Source organism: Callorhinchus milii, unplaced genomic scaffold (assembly GCF_018977255.1).
Source record: "Callorhinchus milii isolate IMCB2004 unplaced genomic scaffold, IMCB_Cmil_1.0 Scaffold2, whole genome shotgun sequence".
Taxonomy (NCBI): domain Eukaryota; kingdom Metazoa; phylum Chordata; class Chondrichthyes; order Chimaeriformes; family Callorhinchidae; genus Callorhinchus; species Callorhinchus milii.
This window is the reverse complement of record NW_024704743.1, coordinates 90,382,072-90,406,184: the sequence shown is the minus strand read 5'-3', so window position 1 is coordinate 90,406,184 and position 24,113 is coordinate 90,382,072. Positions and strand designations below refer to the sequence as shown.

Here is a 24,113-nt window from a genome sequence, read left to right as displayed (position 1 = left end):
TAAAATTGTATTATGAAACAACCAAAAAATGGAACTGTCTATTCAAGATTTTGTAAAGCGTCATTTAACCGATTTGTTTACAGGTTCTAGTTTGTTTTGAATTGCTAGAAATTAGTTTGTATACAAAGAGATTTGTATATCTGTAGTGCAGGGTTAAATGTCAATTTTCCAATGACTAGTTTTTTATATCTTCCTGCAGATTGAATGTTTCGTATTCAATATTTATTACATCTCCTGTGAAGTTTATATAAAGGGCAGTCCCAATAGAATAGCCAGTCAGTAGCTTCGGAGCTGATTATCTAGCTTTGGGCGCTAAGTACAGTAAACTCACAAAAGTCGCATCAGTGGGGACCATAAAATTTAATGACTTGCTTGAAGCATGAATTGCAGGCAAATGTGTATAAGTTGTATAAAATCCGATTTAATCAATAATCTACACTACACATGTGTAATTCAATGTAGTTTGTGACTGTGCATTCTGAAGATTGTCACTGCAGCTGATATTTCCCACGATTGAATGGGTCTTGACCCATCGCTGCATCTGCCCTTCTCGGCAAGCTTTGGAATTGCATTGGATTGTGGGAAATAATAATAATAATAATAATAAATGACGTTCTTCTGCATGTGTTGAAGGATCAAGGCTACCTTTCCCACGATTCAATACAGTCGGTAAATGCGAGAGTAGTGGAGGATAGTGCAGTGGCGTTGTAAGTCAGGAGATGATTAATATGACTAGTGCAAAGAAATATAAGTAGTTTTGATAGGAAACTGAATGGGACTTGGGTGGATGTACAACTTAGGCAATTATATGCTTTATAAGAACTGTACTTTCTCTACTTCATTGCCCAGGTCAAATACTGTAGTTAAATTCAACCAATATCAGAACAAACCTGGAGTCTGACGTGAATTTAAAGTGGATTAAGATTTATTTTTACAATTGTTCTTAAAATTGTCTGTTTATTTTAATTGAATGTTCTGTTTTTCTTTCAAGCTTTGGCTTATTAACCAGAAATGTTTCCATGAAGCCAGAAACAGTTCCTCTCTCCCCTGTGCATTGCTTGTTCCTTTTTCCAATTTTCTTTGATTATTAACTGAATGTGTGATGAGGAAGTCACTCTATGGTTTCTAGTTTAGTTCCCACTGCTTACAAACAGTATCCTGAATTATTACAGTTTGCTGACATAACACTCTTCCATAGAATGTTTAAGCACAGAAAGCCGTTCACTCAGATTGACTGAGCAAGTTCTCTTTAAGAGTTATCCCTATAGCCTCGGTTTCCTACCTATCCCCCTAGCCTATTAGGTTTTTTTTCTTTTCAAAAAAATGTTTATAATTCCTTTTTTAAAAAGATTCTACATCAATTACTGTTTCAGCATCTAAAATTTCATACATTGGCTCTCTTCTGATACAAATAGCATGTAAATCTACCTGTTGGGTATTTGATACAATACAAACACATTTATATAGAGCATTTCACATCGGGAGGATATCTCAAAAATCTTACAAAATGGCAGTACTCGAGAAAAGAAATTAAACCAAAAACCTTCATGGCTAGTATTTTCAATATAAAATCAGATATTAACTTTCCCCTCACCCTGACCATTTCCCCCCTGCTCGGGTCATGACCCAACTGTGCAGCGCCTTGGGACGTCCTCCTGACTTGAAAGGCGCTTTATAAATGGAATCTTGTTGTTGTTGTTGTTGCATCAGCTGAGTGACTGTGCCAACTTTGATGGCAAATATGACATCTCTCGAAAACTAACAAAAGAAGAGGGGGATTCTATAACATCAGTACAGTTACTATGGCTAGAGGATAGGCTGGCCCACGATCCTCACAACCTTTTTTTTAACTGATATATGTTAACAGTTTTATTCGTTTTTTTGAGAGGTAAAGAGTTCAGTAGACTGGAATTGTATACTTCTGAGCCCAACACGAAATGGGTGAAATCTGAATCAGTGTGAAAAGGTGGTTGAAACATGAACTATTACATTGGTACTTTTGTTATGTGTATTGCACTAAATGTAATCTTTGGCTCTTTGAAGAATTTTTTGATTTTTTAAAAAAAAATTATGATTTGAATTTGTGGCTTTCTAAATTATCCAGGATGGAGGGATATTTGTGGAAGCCAGATTAAGAATTGAGCATGCTGACTTTTAATGTTTGAGACTCTTGGGTGAGGAAAATTTATAGATCCCAATTCTTAGACCTTGATTTTTTACTATTTGTACATTTCAAGCTGTATTGAATTGTATTTTTTTTGAAGAGTGAGATTTCGGGGATGTGGATATGTAGTGCTCATTCAGTGTGATTGCTCGAAAGTTTTTAGAGAAATTTTTTTTTAGAAACTGAATCCTTAATAAAGAAAACTTTAGTTTTTAACCTGGAGGGGTGGGTTGGGATAATGAGCATTAAACTAAATTCTATTTGAAAATACATTTATATTGCATATAGTGTGATGAAATGTTAGTATGGGTTTTGCAGTCAGTTATGCTTCAAAATTCTACTTGTTTGCTTTCATAAATTTGGTTTAATTTCATACTACTATTTTTGATTTCCAATTTTTTTTTGGAACTTGCATGTAATGACTGCAATCGTTTAATGATTGTGTCAATTATTCTATTTGATTTCAGACCTACCTTCTTGCAAGCTGTGCTTCAGATAGAAATATTGTTCTGTATGATATGAGGCAAGCAACGCCATTAAAGAAGGTAAGACGCTTAATGTTATCTAGAAAATGACACAAATTAAATGGAATTTAAATATTATATACTTTTTATTTTCAATTCAAACTTTTATTTGGACAGGTTGTTATGAGTCTGAGGACCAACACTATATGTTGGAACCCTATGGAGGCCTTTATTTTTACTGGAGCAAATGAAGACTATAAGTAAGTAATTGTTTAAAAAATATTGATTCAAGGGTAGGTCAAGAGAGGAAAGAACGTGGAGGTTTGTTGTTTTGCTTATTCAGCTCTCTTTTGGTGTCCTTAGAATAGTTAAATACTTGAGTTCTAACCCTGTATACAGTGAATTACAAAGATGCTTTCCTTTCCCCTCCCAAGACAAAGAGCAATGTAAAATAAATTTGCAGGAGGGTGAGATTAATGTATTTTTCATAGCTTGATGTATGTGGAGACAGAAGAATTGCTCCTTCTGCCTTTAGGCGTAATGTTATTATATGGGAATGCTTTTTTGTACTTCATTATATAGATAGTGCTTACCAAAGAATGCTGCAGCCAAAAGCCTATTGCGCTGCTTTGCTAAAACTGCAGTAAATTTAATTTTATGGATGCTCACAGTGACTATCTTGAAAAGGCTCATTGATTTGTTTTAGAGTAGTTGACAGGAATTTATTGTTGATTATAAGTGAATGAATTGATTATTCGTCACTATCCGTTTCAAGAAGTTTTTATTGTACATTTTAAGCCATAAAACTCCTAGCAAAATTAGAACCTTGAAAATCTTGTCATCATTTTTACTCTTGGTAACTTTACTTCGCTTGACCATCACTAAGCATTGGGCTGGGTGAGGGGGGGATATAAAATCTAAAAGTTTTCATCTGCTTAGTATTTGGAATAGTAATAAAAACAGTTTTAGTTTACTTCCCATTTGAAATTTGTATTATTTTCCCTTTCAATTCCTCCTTATGTGCCCAAAATGGGAAAGTATTCTATTTCTCAGTGCGAATAACCCTCACCTCGATGAGGACAACATTTCACCCAAAATAATTTGGCTAAATCTGAATTGAATTTAATCTTTTTTGCAGAATAAATCTTATTTTATGCTGGATCCCAAACTGTAGGAATATTGACTAATTATACTTTAAGTTAGTTTTCATTTTGTGGCAACTTGTGAATCTTGGTCTTGATTCAGTTGAGGTGAAATATTGGATGAAGTATGTGGAGCTTCATGTGACTGAGCCGCAATATAGCAAGTGATTACATTAGTGGTGTGTGAAAATGTTATCTATCAGAAGCATAATAGCTATTAATAAAGTACCAGCCTCTCAAATGAGTTTTTGAGAGAAGACTTTGGTGCTAAAAGAAAAAAACAAGCCTTTCACATTTTGGAAGTGTGGCTTATCACCCAGTCCTATATTCTTGTTTGAATGTAAGCTGTTGAATATGTTCTTTGTTGTTTACAATAGATTGTATTTTCAGAATATAGTGCTGTTCTCTGTAAAACATTAAACTATAATTTTTTTTTTACCCTAAATTGCTTTTAAAAGCAAATCTTCAAAAGCATGCTGTAAGCAAAATCTAAGGTAGCATATTCACCATTTCCATATGTTACAATTCAAAGGGAAAGTGGAATGAACAAGCTCAATGCCTTGACTAAGAGGAGAAATTCTGCAAATGGAGGTGAAATGGGAAACTGGAGTAGAAATGTTAAGACATCTTTTTAGTAACAAAGAACAAATACACATAGTGTTTTTGTAGTCTTAATTTAAATCACGTGAAATATGTTTAAATCTTAATGTTGCCTTACTCTTTCTTCAGCTTGTATACATTTGACATGCGCTCCCTTGATTCTCCTCTTATGGTGCATATGGATCACGTCTCGGCCGTACTTGATGTAGATTACTCCCCAACAGGAAAGGAATTTGTCTCCGCTAGTTTCGATAAATGTATTCGTATCTTCCCTTCAAACAAGGGGCACAGCAGGTTGGTGACCTTTTTCATTTTTATCCCTTTTAAAATTATTTATTTTGAGAACTATAAGAATAGCTTAATCCACCCCACTCAGGTTCCCTTTTATTCCAAAAATATTTATTATATACTATCATGCATGAACTTTACTGTATTGTTGGAGAGTATTGGTTAGAGCACTCACCTCGCAAGCGAGAGGATCCTGGTTTGATTTCTTTTCCTTACGCCACACGTCTGTTTACTTAGCAGGAAGTAGGAACCCGGTTGTTAGTCAATTGGCGGATCACTTCTCTGGGGTTTATAATCCCATCACACAAAAAAATACATTTGGTCCTTCAATTCACAACTGCTTGTGGGACATTTCTGTGCGCAATTGGCTGCCGCGTTTCGCCCACAAAATATACAGTCAATTCACCTTCTAGTATATTCTGTGAAGTGCTTTAAGACATCTCAAAGTCTTGATAAAGTACTATATCAAATACAAGGATTATTATTTCCAACAAACACACAAAATACAAATGGTTGTTGCAGATCAACGAAGTGTGACTTAGGAAAAATAAAATACTGGGTGGCAGTGCAAACCAAGAGCTTGTAAATGTCACGAGATTGAATAAGTTGCCTTGACATAGGAGATTTATCTATTTTTAAAACAATAACTTTGTGATATGTGTTCTGTGATGGCAAGTGAATGAATCATTTTAAAAAGAGAAACATGGATTAATCAGTTCTCAGTTCAAGATGGATTTGTCAGTGCAAGTATGTTCAAAACCTGCAGAAACTTGTACTATAACCTGAGGCAATCATATCTAGATATTGTTAGCTATGTGCTCTCATCTTGAATCTGAATGTGAAGATTGAATTGTATTTATATATTAAAATTTGCAATTCATTAATCACTGCTTACCAATGATTTTGTAACATGTTCTTTAAAATGTAGTTCTGTGATGGTCTGTAAGAGGCATACAGCAAATTTACATTTTTATAGTAAATTATATATTTATGAAGCCTAGAGTAACCTTTAAACCAAGCTACCAAATAATCTAGATAAATTTGCCTGCAGCACTGAATAAGCCAGAAGCCAAAATATTATAATTATAAATAAGTCAGGACTTTGAGATCTTAAGTCTAGGCTGACATTACAATGGGAGTGCTGCATTGTCGAAGGTGCCACCTTCAGATGAGACGATAAACCAAAGTCCCTCTTCCTGTTTAGTGGCATTAAAGATCCCATGGTATCCCATCTTCGAAGAGAGAAGTGAGTTTCGACCAGTGTATTGGTCAAAAATAATTCAGAGGGAAAATAATAGTCAATCATTTAATTGTTGCACATGTGACATTGTTGTGTGCAATTCGCTGCTGGTTTGTCTAGATGTACACAGTACTACATTTCACAGAAAAATCTGTAATGCTTTACCATGTTTTGATACAAGATACAGTGCTATTTCAAATGCAAGGATCATTTTACTGTATTCAGTTTGTCCATTAGGAGGCTACGGGTTGCATAAATCATACTGTGGATGGAGTTCTCACACACACATTAACCTCCAAAAAGTACACTGTTGAGTACATTTCAGCAAAAGAAAATCTTAACCTAGATCATTACTACACCAGAATATTCTCTTTCCTGATAGTAGTATGAATTATAAGTGAATATGCTCAAGTTTTAGCTGAATTCCAAATAGATATGTGTTCAGAACAAAAAACTGACCATTATTCATTGCTAATAAAAATGGATTTAGAAGGTAGCTAGTGGATAATATAGAATGTCATTTTGGGACATTATTTTGAGGATAAGGTGAAGGAAGTTCAGAACAGTTCTTTCTGAATTGCACTTTTTCTGTCCTCAATAGTATGGAAAAGCTATAATTGATTTTACCAGTATTATGTTTTAAAAAAACATGGGGACAGATATCTGGTGTGGATAGAGCTGCAGTTTATAGACCAGGAGCTCACTGGTTCAACTTCCTGTCTGCTGGTCTCAATTGGGATTCCATGGGAAGACTATAATTGGCTCATGGACTTCTCAGGATGAAGGAGGGGACCACCTGGCAAGATTCCTGGTGCCTTGACTGAGCCCTCTACTGCTGTGCCTATGTATGGAAACCAGGTAAGAGAGGTCAGGTCACCACCCACCCTCTACAATTGATCAGCCTCCCAAACCTCACTGACAAGGCTAACACGTACCACTTGGGCAGTGCAGCAGAGAGCAAACAACACCCTGGAAGCACACCCCAGCAAGAAAAGATGAGACAGAAACAGAGAGTTATATGCCAATGGAGAAAAAAAATAGAAGGAAAAAAATGTAACACAGGCACCTTAGGACCTATGGTTCCCAAAGCGTTTCACCACTGGTGGGTTTTCCTCGCCTAATGCCAGAGTCTGTTGTAGACTAATCAATAGAGATTGATTGCCATGATTCGTCAATATCTCCATTATTATTGTAGCATGAGACTACCAGGATGGTAGAAGGTGAACTAGATGGCCCTTGGCATTTTTTTCGTCTAGCATATCCTATGTTCCACACTATTGGTGATAATGTAAATGTTATTCCTTCAATCATAATAATACCACAGAAAGCATTGAAATTAATAGTATAAATGAGATGTAAGAAATTGGATACATTTCTGGAGAAGTGTCATTTTTGTCCCCCAAAAATATATAAATGGACAGACATGTTGGGCTTTTTGCTCAATATTTTGATGGACTTAATAGTAGTAAGTTGATGGTTTTGTTGCTGCTAGTTCTTTTAAATAAATCTGCAGTATGATCAATTGTGATTAATCCTTATCTACAATTGGATTTGATTTTATTGTGGTTGGAATTCAATAGAAGAGCACACATTTATTGTTTTAATCGACTTGCAAAAATAAACATAGAATTCCAAGAATTTTTTGCTCAGTATACTTGCAGTGCAATGGACTAGATGGCCCTTGGTATTTTTTCATCTAGCATATCCTATGTTCCACACTATTTGTGATAATGGAAATGGTATTCTTTAAATCATAATAATACCAGAGAAAGCACTGTAATGAATAGTATGAATGAGATGTAAGAAATTGGATACATTTCTAGAGAAATATTATCAGTTATGATGCTATATGTTGTCCAGCAGCAAATTTATGACCAGAAAGATGTATTTTATCGTCCAAACCATATATCTTTAGAACTGAGACCTCCAATAAAGATTGCCAATTTAGAAACTGCTTGTGTTTTTAAGTCTAGTTTGGAAGAAAACAGGAGGACTTCTCACACAGATTCTGATCATCTAAAGTGTACAATTCATATATGCATACGTCTTTACAATTGATCCATAATGTGCTGTAATAAATATATCTGATCTGTGTGAGAAATCTAATATTAACCTGATTTATTTACATTTTTGCTTTGCTTCCTTTTAATATCAAATCTTTTCATCTTTATGGCTTTTATTTACTTTGGCATCTTTAGTCACTTTCCCAAATCTTTATTTTTGTAATTTTTCTGAATATTCTTTCTACTGTAGTTTTCCCCCTCAATAATTTTGTGTTCAATTTGTGTCCTTAACTTTTCTTCTTGTTTCTTCATATTTCCTTTGTAAATGAACTCGTCTCTGTACTGGTGAGCTAAATAGTTTCACTGATTGAGTAATATTGCAGCAGTAGTTGTATGATTGGACAGTTTCATAAGAAAGAATATCTAAAATGAGAGCTGCATAGACCCAGTGAATTGGTGAAATAGGATAAAGGAAATCCAGATTGCAGCAGACAGTTATGTTGTCTTCAATATTCAGATTATGTTTGTGGGACCTTAAAAAATACAGTGAAATTCTTAACTAATTAAAGGGCATTAAAAAAAATCAGAAAAATATACAATTCTATTTATGAAAAGGAAATTATGGAAATTGAGTGAAATATTGTCTGAAAAACTATGTATGTATACTGCAGCTTTAGAAAGTTTAGTGTTCATAATTAGTTTATTTCGTATTACATGTTTTAGATTTTAGAAATGTTTGTCACACATTGCAGGTTTTTTCTGTAGTTATTGTGTTTTGGGGAAGATAATTACTTAATGTAAACCATAATCCACTTTATATGGTCTTCTTTATTTAATTTGTTTAATATGTTGTCAATTTGTTCTTATGAATTTAGAGGTACTGATGCCTAAAAGGTCAAAGCAAAATACTTATTTGAGTGTGCCATTGATCGGAGATGTTACATATTGATTTTAATACAGCTTTTAAAGCTTTTGATCATGATTTAGCAGAAATTCCCCATTTGCTGAATATAGAAGAATGTAGTTTTCAAATGTCAGCATTAACGATAGACATTTATTTTGAGTTTAACCAAGATTATTCTGTGCTTTAATTTTTCTTTCAGTTTTCGCTTCTAATTCCCAATTCCCTTTCCATTGGCATACCATCACCCCCTTTCAAAACTGCTGTCATCACCTCCCTCCTCAAGAAGCCCTCACTTGAGACTTCCAGGCTCTCCAGCTACTGACCCATCTCCAACGTCCCCTTCCTCTTCGAGGTGCTAAAATGAGTCGGCGCCTCCCAGCTATGCTCTTTTCTGCTCTTTCCTTTCGTAAAGCTCATTCCTCTAGTCCCTCCAATCCAGTTTCCGCCCCTTCCACTGGTCAAAGTCAACAATCACATTCTCTCCATCCCTTACCAAGCTCTCAGGAAGCCAGCGATGTGCCCATAGGGCACCTGTTGTGTTAGCGAACCTGTGTTTCGTTAGGTTTCACAGTGGTTTAAAGTAACTTTAACACTCGCCTGGTGCTATGTGCTACTCCAGGATTTTCAGACAATCCTGACAATTGGAATAAGATTTAATTTGTTTTTATGAAAGAAAACGCAAGACGTTGCTTCCTCTATATGTATTTGACATCCTAAAAGTATTAAACATTGAAATTGGTAGATCATATTTCGCTGTGAAAAATCTAGCATTTTTGCAATGGTAAGGCCTTACAAATCATTTAAAACGTGTTTATTTTTGCAGATTGGTTTAACTTCATTTTCTATCATTTTGCACTGATGGGAAACGTATTGCTGAGCATGTGAAAGTAAATATAACTTACTTTTAGTTAAAGGTAGCTACGTAAAGTATTCATGATAGTTGCCTAGGAGTTGCCCTGTGCCTAATTTCATGGGAAATGTATAAAATAACCACATTTTATTTAATCCAGGATGATTGGAACTTGATTTGAATCTGGTATAAAATGCCCCTTAATGGCACAACTTTTTCATGACTAGCTCTTACAATTTCTTGCATATATTTTAAGCCTTTGGACTATTTACAATGTAAGCTGTTTCAGATGGTTGCTGCTTTTAATTAAATTGCAATTTGGAATATTGTAGAAATTGAGAATAATTGTACAGCATATATATAAGTGACTGTGTAATCTGGACTTTAAGTATGGCAATATAGATAACTTAGGCAAACCTAAACTGGAATGTGCAGCAAAAAAATAAGCGAATAAATAAAATTATCATGGATAAACTATTTTGTATTTCTGTTTAGTTCCCGAATGGAACTGATTGCAGAATGTTTATTTTTGACTCAATACTTCAGGTTCCTTTTTGCATTTTGTTTCATGCAACAACTGATTTTCAAACAGTAATGCCACTGCAAAATGCTTATTCAGTGATAAAGTAATCATGTTATCTTTTCTAGGGAAGTGTACCATACAAAACGTATGCAGCACGTTATGTGTGTTAAATGGTCTGCAGACAGCAAGTACATACTTTGTGGTTCAGATGAAATGAATATTCGTTTATGGAAGGCTCATGCATCAGAAAAACTTGGTATAGTAAGTACTTTTTAAAGAAAACTTTGATAAGAATATGTAAGCTATTTCAGTATGAAGTACTGTGGGAATATATTCTGCTCTACACGTTTTTGGTATAATTTCAACATGGTTTTAATGGAAGTCAAAAAAATGTGCACAAATAGAATTATATCTTTCCAGAAACCATAGAACGACCACCAATCTTGATAGGAAATTTATAAAACCAACAACGTCATTTAATAAATTGATTAATTAATTACAGCATCCATTCATTCTTTACGAAAGTTGCCCCAGCTATCCTGTTTTTTTATCTTGTTTGTCCATATAAACATGTATCATTTTTAAAATTCGTCTGGAGTGTCTCAGTCTCACTTTCATCAAAAGTACTGCATTGGACCGTTCGCCTACACAATACAAACAGCCACTGCATTTTTACAGTATATCCTATGAAGCACTTTGGTTCGTCCTCCCAAAGTAAAAGGTGCTAAAATGAATGTAAGTATTATTACTATAAGCCAAATTCAGTGCCGTTTTCTGCATCTGAAATGGCCACTGTTGTTCAACTTTTACTTTGGTTTGAATTGCTTTAGCTCACCTATCAAATCATAGAAGTATCAACTTGTTTGTGCAGAATGTGGTTCCCTTTGGCTGACGGTGAGATGGCTCATGCTGTGGCAACCCTTCTCAATCTGACATTAAACGTGTTGATCGACACGGTTGGTCTATTATACAACCATTACAAACTTGTGACATTTATTTTGCTGAAAACAAGTGGGAACTCGACTGCACAGATTGGCTTCGTAGACTTCATGCTAGATTGGTTGTTGCACTGTGGTTTCTTGAAATATGAAAAAAATCAGTGCACCGACTTAATTGAAATACATTAATTTATTTCTTGAAGAAAAAGGATTAAAAATGGATATATAGAATAATAATGCTCAAAATAAGGTTACCCAGAGGTTGAGCTAAAAACTTGGAGAAAGACTGGTAAATAAACAGAAGATTTAAATAGGTGAATAAAGTGTTTTTAAAATTGTATTTTGTTTAATACTGTATGTAACTGTCAAATTGATACTCTGATAAAGCTTCTACCGATTAACTTTAGTAAAGCTATATTGGGCTTTGATCAGTAACATTTGTGTGAGCTGAACAACTTAAATGAAAACTGGTTTCCCAGGGGTAAAGATTGTCAATAGCTGCCAGCACTTGGTTAACAGACAAATGTTTTCATAATTGGTTTCTTCAGTATGTTCTCTATTTAATAACCATTACTTTCTGCTAGTTCCTTTCATTTAAACAATATCCTTGCATTTGATATAGTAGCCCCTACTTACCTGCCCGTACCCTCCGTTCCTCTGGCTCCGGTCTGCTCCACATCCCCCGCCCCAACCGCCCTACCATCGGTGGCCGGGGCTTCAGCCTCTCAGCCCCGAGGCTCTGGAACTCCATCCCCCAGTGCCATCGCCGCTTCCTCCCTTTCCTCCTTCAAGACCGGTCTCAAGACCTTTCTCTTTGACCGAGCCTTCAGCTCCCCTCTCGACTCTCTACCCCCTCCTCGCTCCCTCCCTTCCCTCCCCTCACCCTGACCATTTCCCCCCTGCTCGGGTCCTGACCCAACTGTCCAGCGCCTTGGGACATCCTCCTGACATAAAAGGCGCTCTATAAATGAAATCTTGTTGTTGTAGCCAATTTGCACACAGAAATGTCCCAAAGAACAGCCGTGAAATGAAGTGACCACTTTATCTGGGGGTTGTTGGGTGTCAGCCAAGATGATGTGTTCAAATTGCTGAAGGAGTGCTCCATTGTTGGAGGCATCGTCCTTTGAATGAAATGTTACACCAAGGTCTCATCTGACTGTCTAAATGAACGCAGATTCCCATGACAATTTCTAAAATTATAATTATAATCCTTGCATTTGATATAGCGCCTTATGTCTTCGACACGTCTCACAGCCATTCACTGAATATACTGTAAAGTGAATTTGACTGTATATTTTGTTAGCAAATAATCTCAACATTTTAGAAACTTCTATCCTTGGATCTGTGTCATTAACTTTACAAATTATAATGCAAAAGTGGGACCTTTCTACTAATTTTCCAAGCCTGCCATCATGTGTCCATAACCAGGACTGCAGGTGGTGTTGCTGTATCTGTTACCAATCCAAACGTGGAACTGACTGGAAGCAAGCTTGCAGCAGGCTGAGAGAAAATATACAAGATTCTCCACTGCTCTCAACATAGCAGCTGCTAAAACACATTTATTGCTGACAGATTTAAATGACCCACAGGCCTGTAGGTGAAAATACTGCCACATGTTTGTGAACCAGGCGTTTGAACTGTTATTCTACCAGACACTCTTAAACAATATGTGTTGAAAACCTTGATGACTTGGAGTCCTGTAGCTCAGTGGTTAGAGCACTCGCTTTGCAAGCGAGAGATCTGAAGTTCAATTCCAGGCAGGGCCGAAACCTTGGGCAAGTTTCCTTACTCCACACAGAGCCTAATAATAATCCCACCAAAAACAATAATAAATTGGTCATTTTCAATTCTACGACTGTTTGTGGTACATTGCTGTGCGCAATTGGCTGCCGCGTTCGCCCACAAATATAGTCAAGTCAATTCACTTTACAGTGTGTTCTGTGAAGCGCTTTGGGACGTCCTCCCGGCGTGAAAAGCACTATATCAAATGCAAGGATTATTATTATTATTTGTACCTGTTATCACGTAAGCATTAAAGAAGCAGTATATTCTCTATGTGCTGCATTCATCTTTGGATTCTGTAAAATGCTGGCAATCCAATTACTTAATTTTTCAGAATGAATCCTTTTTCTGTGTAATAAATTTCTGTGTAATTTATTCCATTTTTATGATTTAAACAATCCTTGTATTTGGTATAGCGCCTTTCACTTTGTAAGGACTGCTCAAAACGCTTCACAGGATTTACTGTAAAGTGTATATTGTAGGTGAACGAGACAGCCAATGTGTGCATAGCAATATCCCACAAGGAACCATGTGGCAAAATACTTAATTTTTAGCTGTAGGTTTATTGGCTGTTATTATTAAGAGAGAAATTCCCTCTTTTCAAATGGGATCTTTAACCTCCACCTGAACAGGCAGATGGGACCTCAGTTTAACATCTCATCTGAAGAACAGCACCTCTGACAATTCAGCATTCCTTCACACTGCATTGGAATAAACAAAATTCCATCCTACATTTGACCAACTTTTTAGGAATTCTAGGAAGCAATTTTGACTTGCCTTCCCCATCCTTAGAAATCATTTCTGACAGTTTACACTAATTTGTGGTAATTTTATTATTGAACTGATGTACACTTCGCATTGCACCTGTAGTTTAGGAGTTCCTTTTTTGCCCACTTTAGGTAGTTAATCTTGTATCGGTTTGGCTTTGTACCAATTATAGTGCAACTACACTAACTACTTTAGCTGTTGTAAAGTGAACTTTTCAATATAAGCTGTTTTCAAAAGTTCCCAAGACTTTCCACAGGAATACTCTTTGCTTTTTTTAAAAAATGACCAGGACTTCTAGCTCTTCAATGTTTACAAAATTGATATTAGTATTACACCGTACAGAACCTGTTTATTTGTAATAAGTGCGGGATGGGAGCAATGAGCTGGCGATATAACTCCAGCCTATTGTCAATGTTTGATTGTATCCTGGAGATGTCATTTGTATTACAGCAGTATGAGAGGTGTCCATCTTCATTGCATCTGTAAAAGCTGAAAGTCAGGGCTAAGTCCAAAGGCTAGTTAATCAAATACTAGGATTACCAAATGCAAATTTGCTTCACATATTTTAGTTCCTTGCAGGCTCATGACTCCAATATAAAAATTCAGAGATTGTCCAGTATGTTTGCAAAAACTGTTATCCAACCAACTTTAGTTGGGAGTGCTCTCACCTCAGATCAGAAGATCATGAGTTTGAGCCCCACTCCAGACCTAGATATCATAAACTGGGTTGACAGTGGCCCAGAGTTTATGCTTCCAAATAAACAAAGTTCAACGAATTGTGCACCAAAGGCAATTTAATTTTATTAATAAACCAGTAGCCTTGACCATTTTTCATTAGAATATTTGCATCTCATCTGAAAGATGAAATCTCTCAACAATTTTGCCACTTTTAACATATTATCCAGAGAATGCATTGCTATCTGTTTTGGTGAATTAGTTGTTGTTTGAATACCCCATGGCAATATTTTGAAGAACAGGATGTATTTTCGTGTCCTGGCCAATATTCCTGCTTCATTCAAATGGTTATTTTATTTCTTATGGCTCTATGGGACATCGCTGACACATATCAGCTGCCCTAAATAAATAATAATACTTGCATTTGATATAGGGTCTTATCCATCTTCTAGACATCTCAAAGCACTTCACAGAATATAATAATATAATAATAATCCTTGCATTTGATATAGCGCTTTTCATGTCTTCTAGACGTCTCAAAGCGCTTCACAGAATATGCTATAAAGTGAATTGACTGTATATTTGTGGGAGAAACGCGGCAGCCAATTACGCATAAACCCTTGTTCTTACCTTCAACGCCCTCCAGGGTCTTGGTCCCCCCACCTTTCCAATCTCATAACCTCACATCAGCCTGTCCGCTCCCTCTGCTCGGCGGACACTGGCCTGCTTCAGGTCCCCACGCTTTCTGCCCACTATTGGCGGTTGGATATTCAGCATCTCCGCCCCCACACTCTGGAACTCTATCCCTGCAATAACTCTGCCTCACCCTCTCTTCCCTCCCTTCAAGTACCATCTGAAGACAACAACAAAATTACATTTGTATAGCCTTCTTCTTCGACTGTACCTTCGGCTACCCTTGGGACTGTCCAGCACCTTGGGACGTCCTCCTGACGATAAAGGCATTATATACATGTAATATTGTATTGTATCATGGCATTAGTCCCTTCCCTTTCTTTTCAATTGTGCTTTGAAATGATGAAGCTTTCTTAGAACACCCAGAAATCTTAGTTGATCAAATGTGTAATGTGATGTACTTTAAACGGGAGCATAGAAAACTGATACATTGAAGACACAATAGCAAAGACTTTCCAACTGTGAATTTATTGGAATAAAATCAACATGGAATACAGGCTGCCTGATGAAGTGTATTTTCCCTGAAGAGAGTAACAGTGGAAGCCTTAAACATGCTTTGTCATTGCAATTAACTTAAGATTACTTAATAATGGTTAAAATGTATCTTCCTTAACATTACCTTCAGCGTTTCAGTAGATTTTGTGACCTGGCAATATATTATCTAGATTTGTTTTTCCTAGAAATCCCATTAGAATGCACATAATTTTCAAGACCTTCATAAATTGCTTAACTGATACTTTTTTCTGCATAAGCATTGTAGTTATACTAGATCAGCAGCAGTTTTCTCTTCTTGGATTGAATTAAAGAAAATCATTGCTTTTAATTAGAGTAAAAGCCCTTAGAATTTAGATTGCTTTGACAATTTCCAGTAAAACGAATGAGACAGGGATTTATTAAGACAGACACAGCTATTTAAGCAGGCTTAGGAAAATGAACTGAACTGCAAGGAGCATGATACATGTATTTAACTAGTAATGGAAGTTGGAACTCTTCATTGATTGAGATATAAAAGTGAAAGGAATGATTTAATTAAGCCCAAATGATTTGTCTTTTAGTTTGTCAGGTCAAAATGACCTAGATTAAATAAAATCTAATACCTTATTTCTTTAATGGAATTAGTGGACAACATTAAGTGCACAAAGGGAAAATTAATTATAAATGTACCATTTGAAAGTTAGCACAAAGCCCCTCTAAAAACAGTTCTACATTAAGATATTTTCAATGTTATAGTAAAAAGTTGTTTTCGGCAATGTTACCAACTCCATGAATTGATAAATTACATTTTAAGTTTCAAAGAATGTATTTCATTGTAGAACAATGCATAAACGTTACGACCACAGGCTGCAGATAATCCAGAACTCTGCAGCCCGTGTCCTCTCCCGCACCAAACTCCATGACCCCATCTCCCCCGCTCTCGCCCGACTTCATTGGCTCCCTATCCTTCAGAGGATCCAGTTCAAGATCCTGGTCCTCACCTACAAAGCCCTCCATGGCCTCGCCCCACCCTACCTCTGTGACCTCCTAATCCCCTACCAACCTGCCCGTTCCCTCCGCTCAGCCGGCTCTGGCCTGCTCCATGTCCCCCGACCCACCCGCCCCACCATTGGCGGGAGAGTCTTCAGCCACTCTGCCCCCAACCTGTGGAATTCCATCCCCCAATCACTCCACCTCGCCCCCTCCTTAGCCTCCTTCAAGGCCCGCCTCAAGACCCTCCTCTTCGACCATGCCATCAGCCCCCCCCTCTTCCCCTCCTCTCCCTTACCCCCCAACCCCAGCTCGGGTCTGAAATGCTGTACCCAGTCCAGCGCCTTGGGACATCCTCCCGACATGAAAGGCGCTATACAAATGTATTATTGTTGTTGTTCCTAGTGGTGGTTTCCTTAAGACATCATTTTTCCATCCAATGAGCCTCTTTCATTCAAATTTCTTTATGAATATCATCGTAGGCTTGTTGTAAATGGAATGGCGTACAATAAATCAGTGGTAAGATTATGTAAATTGCAGCTTCCATCCTCAGTGGATTGCACTCGGGATCCTTGCCCTCGTGTTCAGAATCCTGTGGCCTTGCTCCACCCAACTTCGACACCCTCCTGCAATCCTCCCAACCTGGCTACTCCCTTCACTTAGCTAACAACGACATGCTTCATCTCTCCTGCCCAAGCCACCCCACCATCATTGGGCAAGCTTTTAGACATTCTACTGAGTTCTCTGGAACACAGTACCGGACTTTCTCCCCACACATCCACCCCACCTTCAGCCTGCCTCAATATCCATCTTTTTAAACCACATGTTTGGTCATCTTTCTCATTTTCTACAAACAGTCAAAATAAAATGAATAGAAGGGAGTGTGGTTTTGTTCTGAGTTCTGGATGGTCGTATTAATTACAGCGGTCCCTCAAAATAATTTAGTTTAGATATTTTGTATATATGATCAGATGATCTATAGTTTACTACATGGGCAATATTGTCACAGTTTTTGCTTTGCCCACTCATAAACACTGAAACTTCTCACTTCAGTGGTCTGTATTCTTAGGATAAGTGGTAGCTGCTCACACGACAATTCAGTGCTGTGCTTACTACTCTTCAGACAATTCAGTAGTGTATAGCTCACACAATAGTTGAATAAAATTTATTTACAGGGGTCTGCTCTCATATAATATTTATATAGACACATTTTAATTACTGAGAATGAAGTGTAGAGCTAAGTGTTAAGTGCACTGACCAGATCAGCTTTGAAAGTGAGGATCTCTATACACCTTCAAAACATTTACACTTTTGATCTGTAAATTATTTTCATAGATATTGAACATTTGTACATTCAAATATTTACTTTTTAATGAATGTGTTAATAAATATACAATGTGAGTTTGTGGTGTATTTTGTCCTATGTTAGTCCAAATGCTTAACAGAGTAATTTAATTCCATTTAAAATGAATTTAGCTAATTTAAAAGTTTGGGCTCTAAACCAGTTAAATATTTATTGTAAATCTTTTGAATCACTGATATTTGTATTAATATGTTGAATACAAATACCTTGAATCACAATATTGTGATTCTACCAACATCTTGCCAACTAAAAATACTATTTAAAGAAACAAATTCATTTAATTTCCAGAATACAAGAGCCATGCATTCTCAACCATCTGCATCCTGGATATATTTCCAAATGGGATAAAGTACTGTGGAGAACATGATAGAATGACAGATCTGCTATTTTGGCGAGGTAGTATCGGAAGGTGGAACTAGCTATTCTCAATTTATTTTAAGGAACAAATTTAGAAAAGACCTCCCATTAAAAATAAAGAAACTATAACATTTGCAATGTTTTTTTTAAAAAAAGCTCTTATGGAATGCTTTGTTGAATTATGATATACATCACTGAACAATATGAAATATCCCATAGGGGTTGCAGCTGATATTGTGCATCATATTCTTGAGGTATGGAAGAATTAATATATGTAGGATGAAATGGACTGATTGGGATGAATGGCTGTTTTTTGCGCTGTCCAAAAAAAGAAAAAAAAGCTGGTGATCATGAGTCCAATGGAGGTGGGTGAGGTCGGGGTGGTAGACATTCAGATCCTAGTGCAGGAGAGGTTACTGGCTCCAGAATTCTGGAATATTGAGGGTTAAGCGAGGTTTCTAACTAAAGTCAGGTTTCTAACTAAAGGGTTTAGGCTGTGCTGAAAATAAAGTAGAAAGGAGAGAGGTGATGTTCCAAAGGTGGAGAAAAGTGATCTTGGTCAATGTTAGATATAGAGTTTAAAAGAAAGCAGAGAGTAAAATAAAAGGTTTCAGTTTTATCGCTGATGTTAAATAATGGAATTTAATAAAATAATGGAATGACTTATGTGAGATTTAAACTAGCATTTAATGACATTGGATTGAGATTTTATGGTTTTAAATCATTTTGTTCTTAATATCAAGTTCACTAGGACATAACATTTCTGTTTCTTCTTACATAATTATTGCTAGTGAAGGGTAGGACATTAATGACATTCTCTTAATTTATTACAATTCCTCTTATGCTTGCAGGTCAAGATTTCAGACCCCAATTGTTTTTGCAGCTTTACCATTTTAATGAAAGTAACTTCCTAAAGTGCTACACTAAATTATTTAAACTTTGTAACCATGTGAATGACATGTTAGAGTATTTAATATAATTAACAGCTGCAAAGAAGATTACAAGGAGGTTTCATGTTGAAAGTATTTTGGTAATTTAGAAGCAAACTAGAAAAATGTGTGGTTTTGGAGTCATGCAACTTTTAAGATCCAAGCAGAAGGAAAAAAAATTCCAGAACCAGTAATAGAGTGTTGTTTAATAATGATAATAATCTTTGCATTTGATATAGCGCCTAATCACGTCTTTGAGATGTCTCAAAGCGCTTCACAGAATATACTGTAAAGTGATTTGCCTGCATGTTTTGTGTGCGAAACCTGGTGCACAGCAGTGTCCCACAAACAGTTGTGGAATGAGTGACCAATTTATTATTTGTATTATTTTTTTGGAAGGATTTATTACCCCTGGAAAAGCGATCTGCCAATTGACTGACAACCAGGTTCCTACTTACTGTTAGGTGAACAGAGGCATGTGGAGTAAGGAAACTTGCCCAATATTTTGTCCTGCCAGGAATCAAACCCAGGTCTCTCGAATGATCCTTGAAAGCCAGTTATGAACATATTTCAGCACTACTGTGCTTAAAATCTCTCGTAAATTATAATAGAACCCTGTTACAACTGATGTGATAGTTGAGGTGCATAAAATCCCAACAAGCATCATAACAAAGATTAAGTGCCAGTCAGTGCTTCCACATTCATAGTGCAATCAGGCAGAAAGACAACCAGCTCCAATCTCCAATGATGCTTCAATAAACACGTTTGCATAACCAATATCCCTTCATTGAGATAATGCTAGGTTAATTTATATTGATAATGCATACGTTAACAACCTTCCTCTTTCTCCCCTGCCCCATCCAGCAAAATCCACTAAGTGAAATTGTTTTTGATCCAAATCAAGTATTAAAAGTAAAAAATGTAAATATAAATGCACTGAAATATTCTGCAAGACTTCAACCACTTCATGTTTAGTTGTGTTAACGTAATGTATTTTGTTTCCGTAGATTTCACCAAGGGAGAAGGCTGCTCTAAACTATAATGAAAAACTTAAAGAAAAATTCCTGCATCATCCTCAGATCAAGCGAATAGCTCGCCACCGTCATTTGCCTAAATCGATCTATACCCAGATCAAGGAACTCCGCATCATGAGAGAATCAAGGCGCAGAAAGTATGTTTTAGACTATTCCATTATACTAAAAATTGTATATATGCATTATCATTCACCCCAGTCTAGCCCTGGTCTGTATTGTGCACTGTGGTATAGCGGAAAGGTGGTACACCCAGCCTCCGGCCCTGCCTAGCCAGTTTTTGTACTAAAAAATAGCCACCTTCCAAGTTATCAAATTGCCACTGACATCACTCCCTTTTGATTTGCAAAGGAAGTGACATCAGTGCTGCTTCTCACCCGGATCATTCATGTGCACAATTTGCAGGAAGTGAAGTTAGCAGCAATTTGATAGCCCAGTAAGCAGCCATTTTTCACACTTTGTTTTGATGCAGGTTTGAGTTTATGTACCCACTGCATGATACATGCTGCTCTGTAGTATTTTGGGTTGCTCAAATCTCTAACCAACTTTTTTTGAATTACATTTCTAAAGTAATTCGAGGTACTATCTTGGAAATATGAAATAATTAAGAATTCTACTGAATATACCAATGCTTAGTCGATTAACGACCAAATTCATTATTTGCAATGAAAATCGTTCCGCTATACTACAGTGCACAATACAGACCAGTTTAACAATAAAGAATGTTTTAAGGTCTTGAGAATAGCTGAGCTTTGCTGCAGAGTTGTAGAATGTGAGTTTGAATCCATATTCCACAGTTAAGTTCTGATTATTCCTGATGGGGCAAGTGTAGCTCAGGCATTTCCCTATAAAAAAAACAAAGTAAAATTATTGTGAGAGTCCCTGCAGGATGCAGGCAATTGTATAGACTCAAAAGGCTGGTTGTGGAATGGTTGGTATTCGCAGAGACCAGGGAGCTGGTCTCAGAAAGACTCACAGTTTATTCAGATTCAGGACTTTTTTTTTCTCACACACTTTCTTTTCCGTCCTTTTCTCCAATAAAATTGACAGGCAAAATCTAGTAGTAGAACAGGAACGTTGGCATACTATTGCTCAAATTAGTAGAGTTTACTTGATTGATTTGCTGATCCTATCTCATAGAAAATGTGTTAGAAATAATTCCATCTTTATTTGCATAAGAATTTTCCATCGAATTATTTCATAGTTTGAACAGAAAATGATGCAGTAAGCTGTAAACACCAACATATTCTGAGTTTGCCAAACAGGAGTATCATTCAAGGAACTGTTTCTTTCTTACTTTCAGGGAAATGAATCGTCGCAAGCATAGCAAGCCTGGATCTGTAAAAATTGTCCCAGAAAAGAAGCAGCACATTGTGGCAGTGGTAAAATAGTGGCTGTATTTCAGAACACAGTTATCTTAGTTATTGGGAACCTCTTGAGAACTTTTTTTTTAAAAAATGATATCATCTGCCGAAAAAAGAAAATGTAAAGGTCATCTTCCGATTTAAACCAACTTTACCAAGCTAGTTTTAAAGAAAACTTTAAAAATAACTTCCAAGTTTAAATTTGTTCATTATTGTATTTTTTTGAGAGTTATGTTAACTTTTCTGAAAGTAATTCATCATAAATTGAGTATGACCTGAAAGAGTGCAAAGGGTGGAATTATGCAAATAAATCATTTGGACTAAGACTAATTTTAATGAGGTGTGTTTTCATTCTAATATTTCATGGCAGGGTGTTCACTCTCAAATGCTTGGAATACAATATTTCCTGACCTGATTTCTCCAAAAAGAAATGAAATGTCAGCTAAGGGCCAATACACTATCCATCACACAATGTGACTCATGATTATTCTTTGAAATGTTATTCACAGCCTAGAGCTATCTATTGTTGCAGAATATTGCAAATCATTATTTCAGTATGTATGAAGATACCTTAGCAATCTAGAGTTTAGTTCCTATTATGAACATCAATTCCCTTTAAAACAAATCTACCCTCTACATTTACTTCACTTCTTATGTTGTATGCTGTCAAATGCCTTACAGAAATCCATAGACATAACATCTACTGCTTTCCCTTTACCTGTATGGATAATGCACATTTAGCAGAACCTGGCCATATCAGCTCGATAATTGTCTTTTTAACATAGTTTAAATTTTGCGAACCAAATCAAGCATCTAAAATCACAATAGTACTATATGAATAGAATATTAAAGTGATTCATAATATATTTGTTTTTTGTGCAAAATTGCTTAATATTGAGTAAAAATGTACAATTGATAATTTATTTGCGGCAACTATTCTACTTTTTAAATGTGAAAAATCGGACGATTAACATAAGTAAATTTAAACTGTTGATTTCACTTACATCTAAAAAATGGAAAACAGAAGCTTTATTAATATTGCAATCTAAATAAATTTAATATGATAGGGTTATGGCCATTGGGGCCTGCTGGAGGAGCATTAGGAAGGAGGCTACTTTGCTTCATTTGTTTTGTGAGCGCTGGTATTGGCAAGCATAATCCTTAACAATTCTGTGTATTCATTACCTTTCACATGTATGATTCAAACGTATTTTGAAATGCATGAATTTTTAAAATGTATTTCAAATTTCAGCTATTATAGGTACTATCATTTTACATTATAATCTTTTTTAAAATTAATAAAGACAGATTTATCTAACTAATCAAACTTACTGATTAAATCGCATGCATTTTTATGAAGTGGTGCTCAGTTTCAATTTAAAGGTTTTACTGCATTGTCCAATTCAGCAGGCCAGCTCCTGAAGTTGTCTTTCCCATATGGAAGCGATTCTCCACCAAGTCGCATAAGACAATTCATTGCTATTTTAGTGTTTTTGGGTTGCCGATAGCACCCTTCTTTTCTAACAGTCTTTTATCTTGTCGTGTACATGGGCTTTCTTGTCCCCCACTATCTGGACCCCACATCTCTATACTCTGATTTGCTGACGTACAGTATGACCCTTTGCTATTTGGAATCATAGTGTATAGTGTCTGCAAGCTGCCAAGTCTTGTAAAGTGGAAATTACAACATGCACCTGCAAATTATAGACCAATAATTACTATTTTTATTTATAACCAATTACAATAAAACCCATACGTGCTGAGATAGATATTAATACAGCGATTGTGGAGTTTAGTTATTAAAGCCTCGCCTCACAAGCAAAGGGACCTGGGTTTGATTCCTGGGCAGGTGCAAACATGGGTACGTTTCCTTACTCCACACACCTCTGTTTACCTAGCAGTAAGTAGGAACCTGGATGTTAGTCGATTGGCAGATTGCTTTTCCAGTGGTAATAATCCCTTCAAAAAAAAATGTGGTCACTCAATCCACGATTGTTTTTGGGACACTGCTGTGCTCAATTTGCTGCGTTTCCCCCACAACATATACAGTCAATTCACTACAGTATGTTCTGTCAAGTGCTTTGAGATGTCTTGAAGATGTGAGATTATTATTATAATGCAAGCCTCAATTTACCTCAATCCCTCTGCCTTGCCTCTTCCTTGCCCATCTTTTGATCGCACCTGAAGACCTTCCCCTTGAACGGTATCTACAGTCACCTCCCCCTCTTGTTGACTCAGCATCAAGCTTTCCCACCGTTGAGCACTCTGAAATGCTACCCCACCTGAATAGTGCTACATAAATGCATAAAGTATCAGACATCTACCCACACCGCCCCTCAAAAAAATTATGATTGTTTTTAAAAAATATGTTTCCTTCCCTTTTTAAGCAGTTTTATCTGATTCACACAAATATATCTAATAAACCAGTTTGGTCATGATCAGTTGTGGAATAATCATAAGATTCTTTAAGGGAAAGATAAGATGTTGGAATAAACCAAGCACCTATCAAAGTGTAAATGTTTACTATATTTTACAACTCATTAAACTTTCATTTAACTTTGCCTTCTAATT

General features: G+C 36.3%; 1 protein-coding gene across 1 annotated transcript in view; it reads left to right on the top strand.

The window, feature by feature from the left end:
- Positions 1-21,872, top strand: part of dcaf13 (ddb1 and cul4 associated factor 13) — a 34,252-nt gene extending 12,380 nt beyond the window's left edge. Inside the window, exons 6-11 of the mRNA XM_007903212.2 lie at positions 2,632-2,709; positions 2,806-2,888; positions 4,500-4,664; positions 10,304-10,439; positions 20,155-20,318; positions 21,482-21,872. Coding sequence (XP_007901403.1) covers positions 2,632-2,709; positions 2,806-2,888; positions 4,500-4,664; positions 10,304-10,439; positions 20,155-20,318; positions 21,482-21,569 — 714 coding nt within the window. The 3' untranslated portion in view covers positions 21,570-21,872. The remainder of the gene's footprint in view (positions 1-2,631; positions 2,710-2,805; positions 2,889-4,499; positions 4,665-10,303; positions 10,440-20,154; positions 20,319-21,481) is intronic.
- Positions 21,873-24,113: the final 2,241 nt, after the last annotated feature.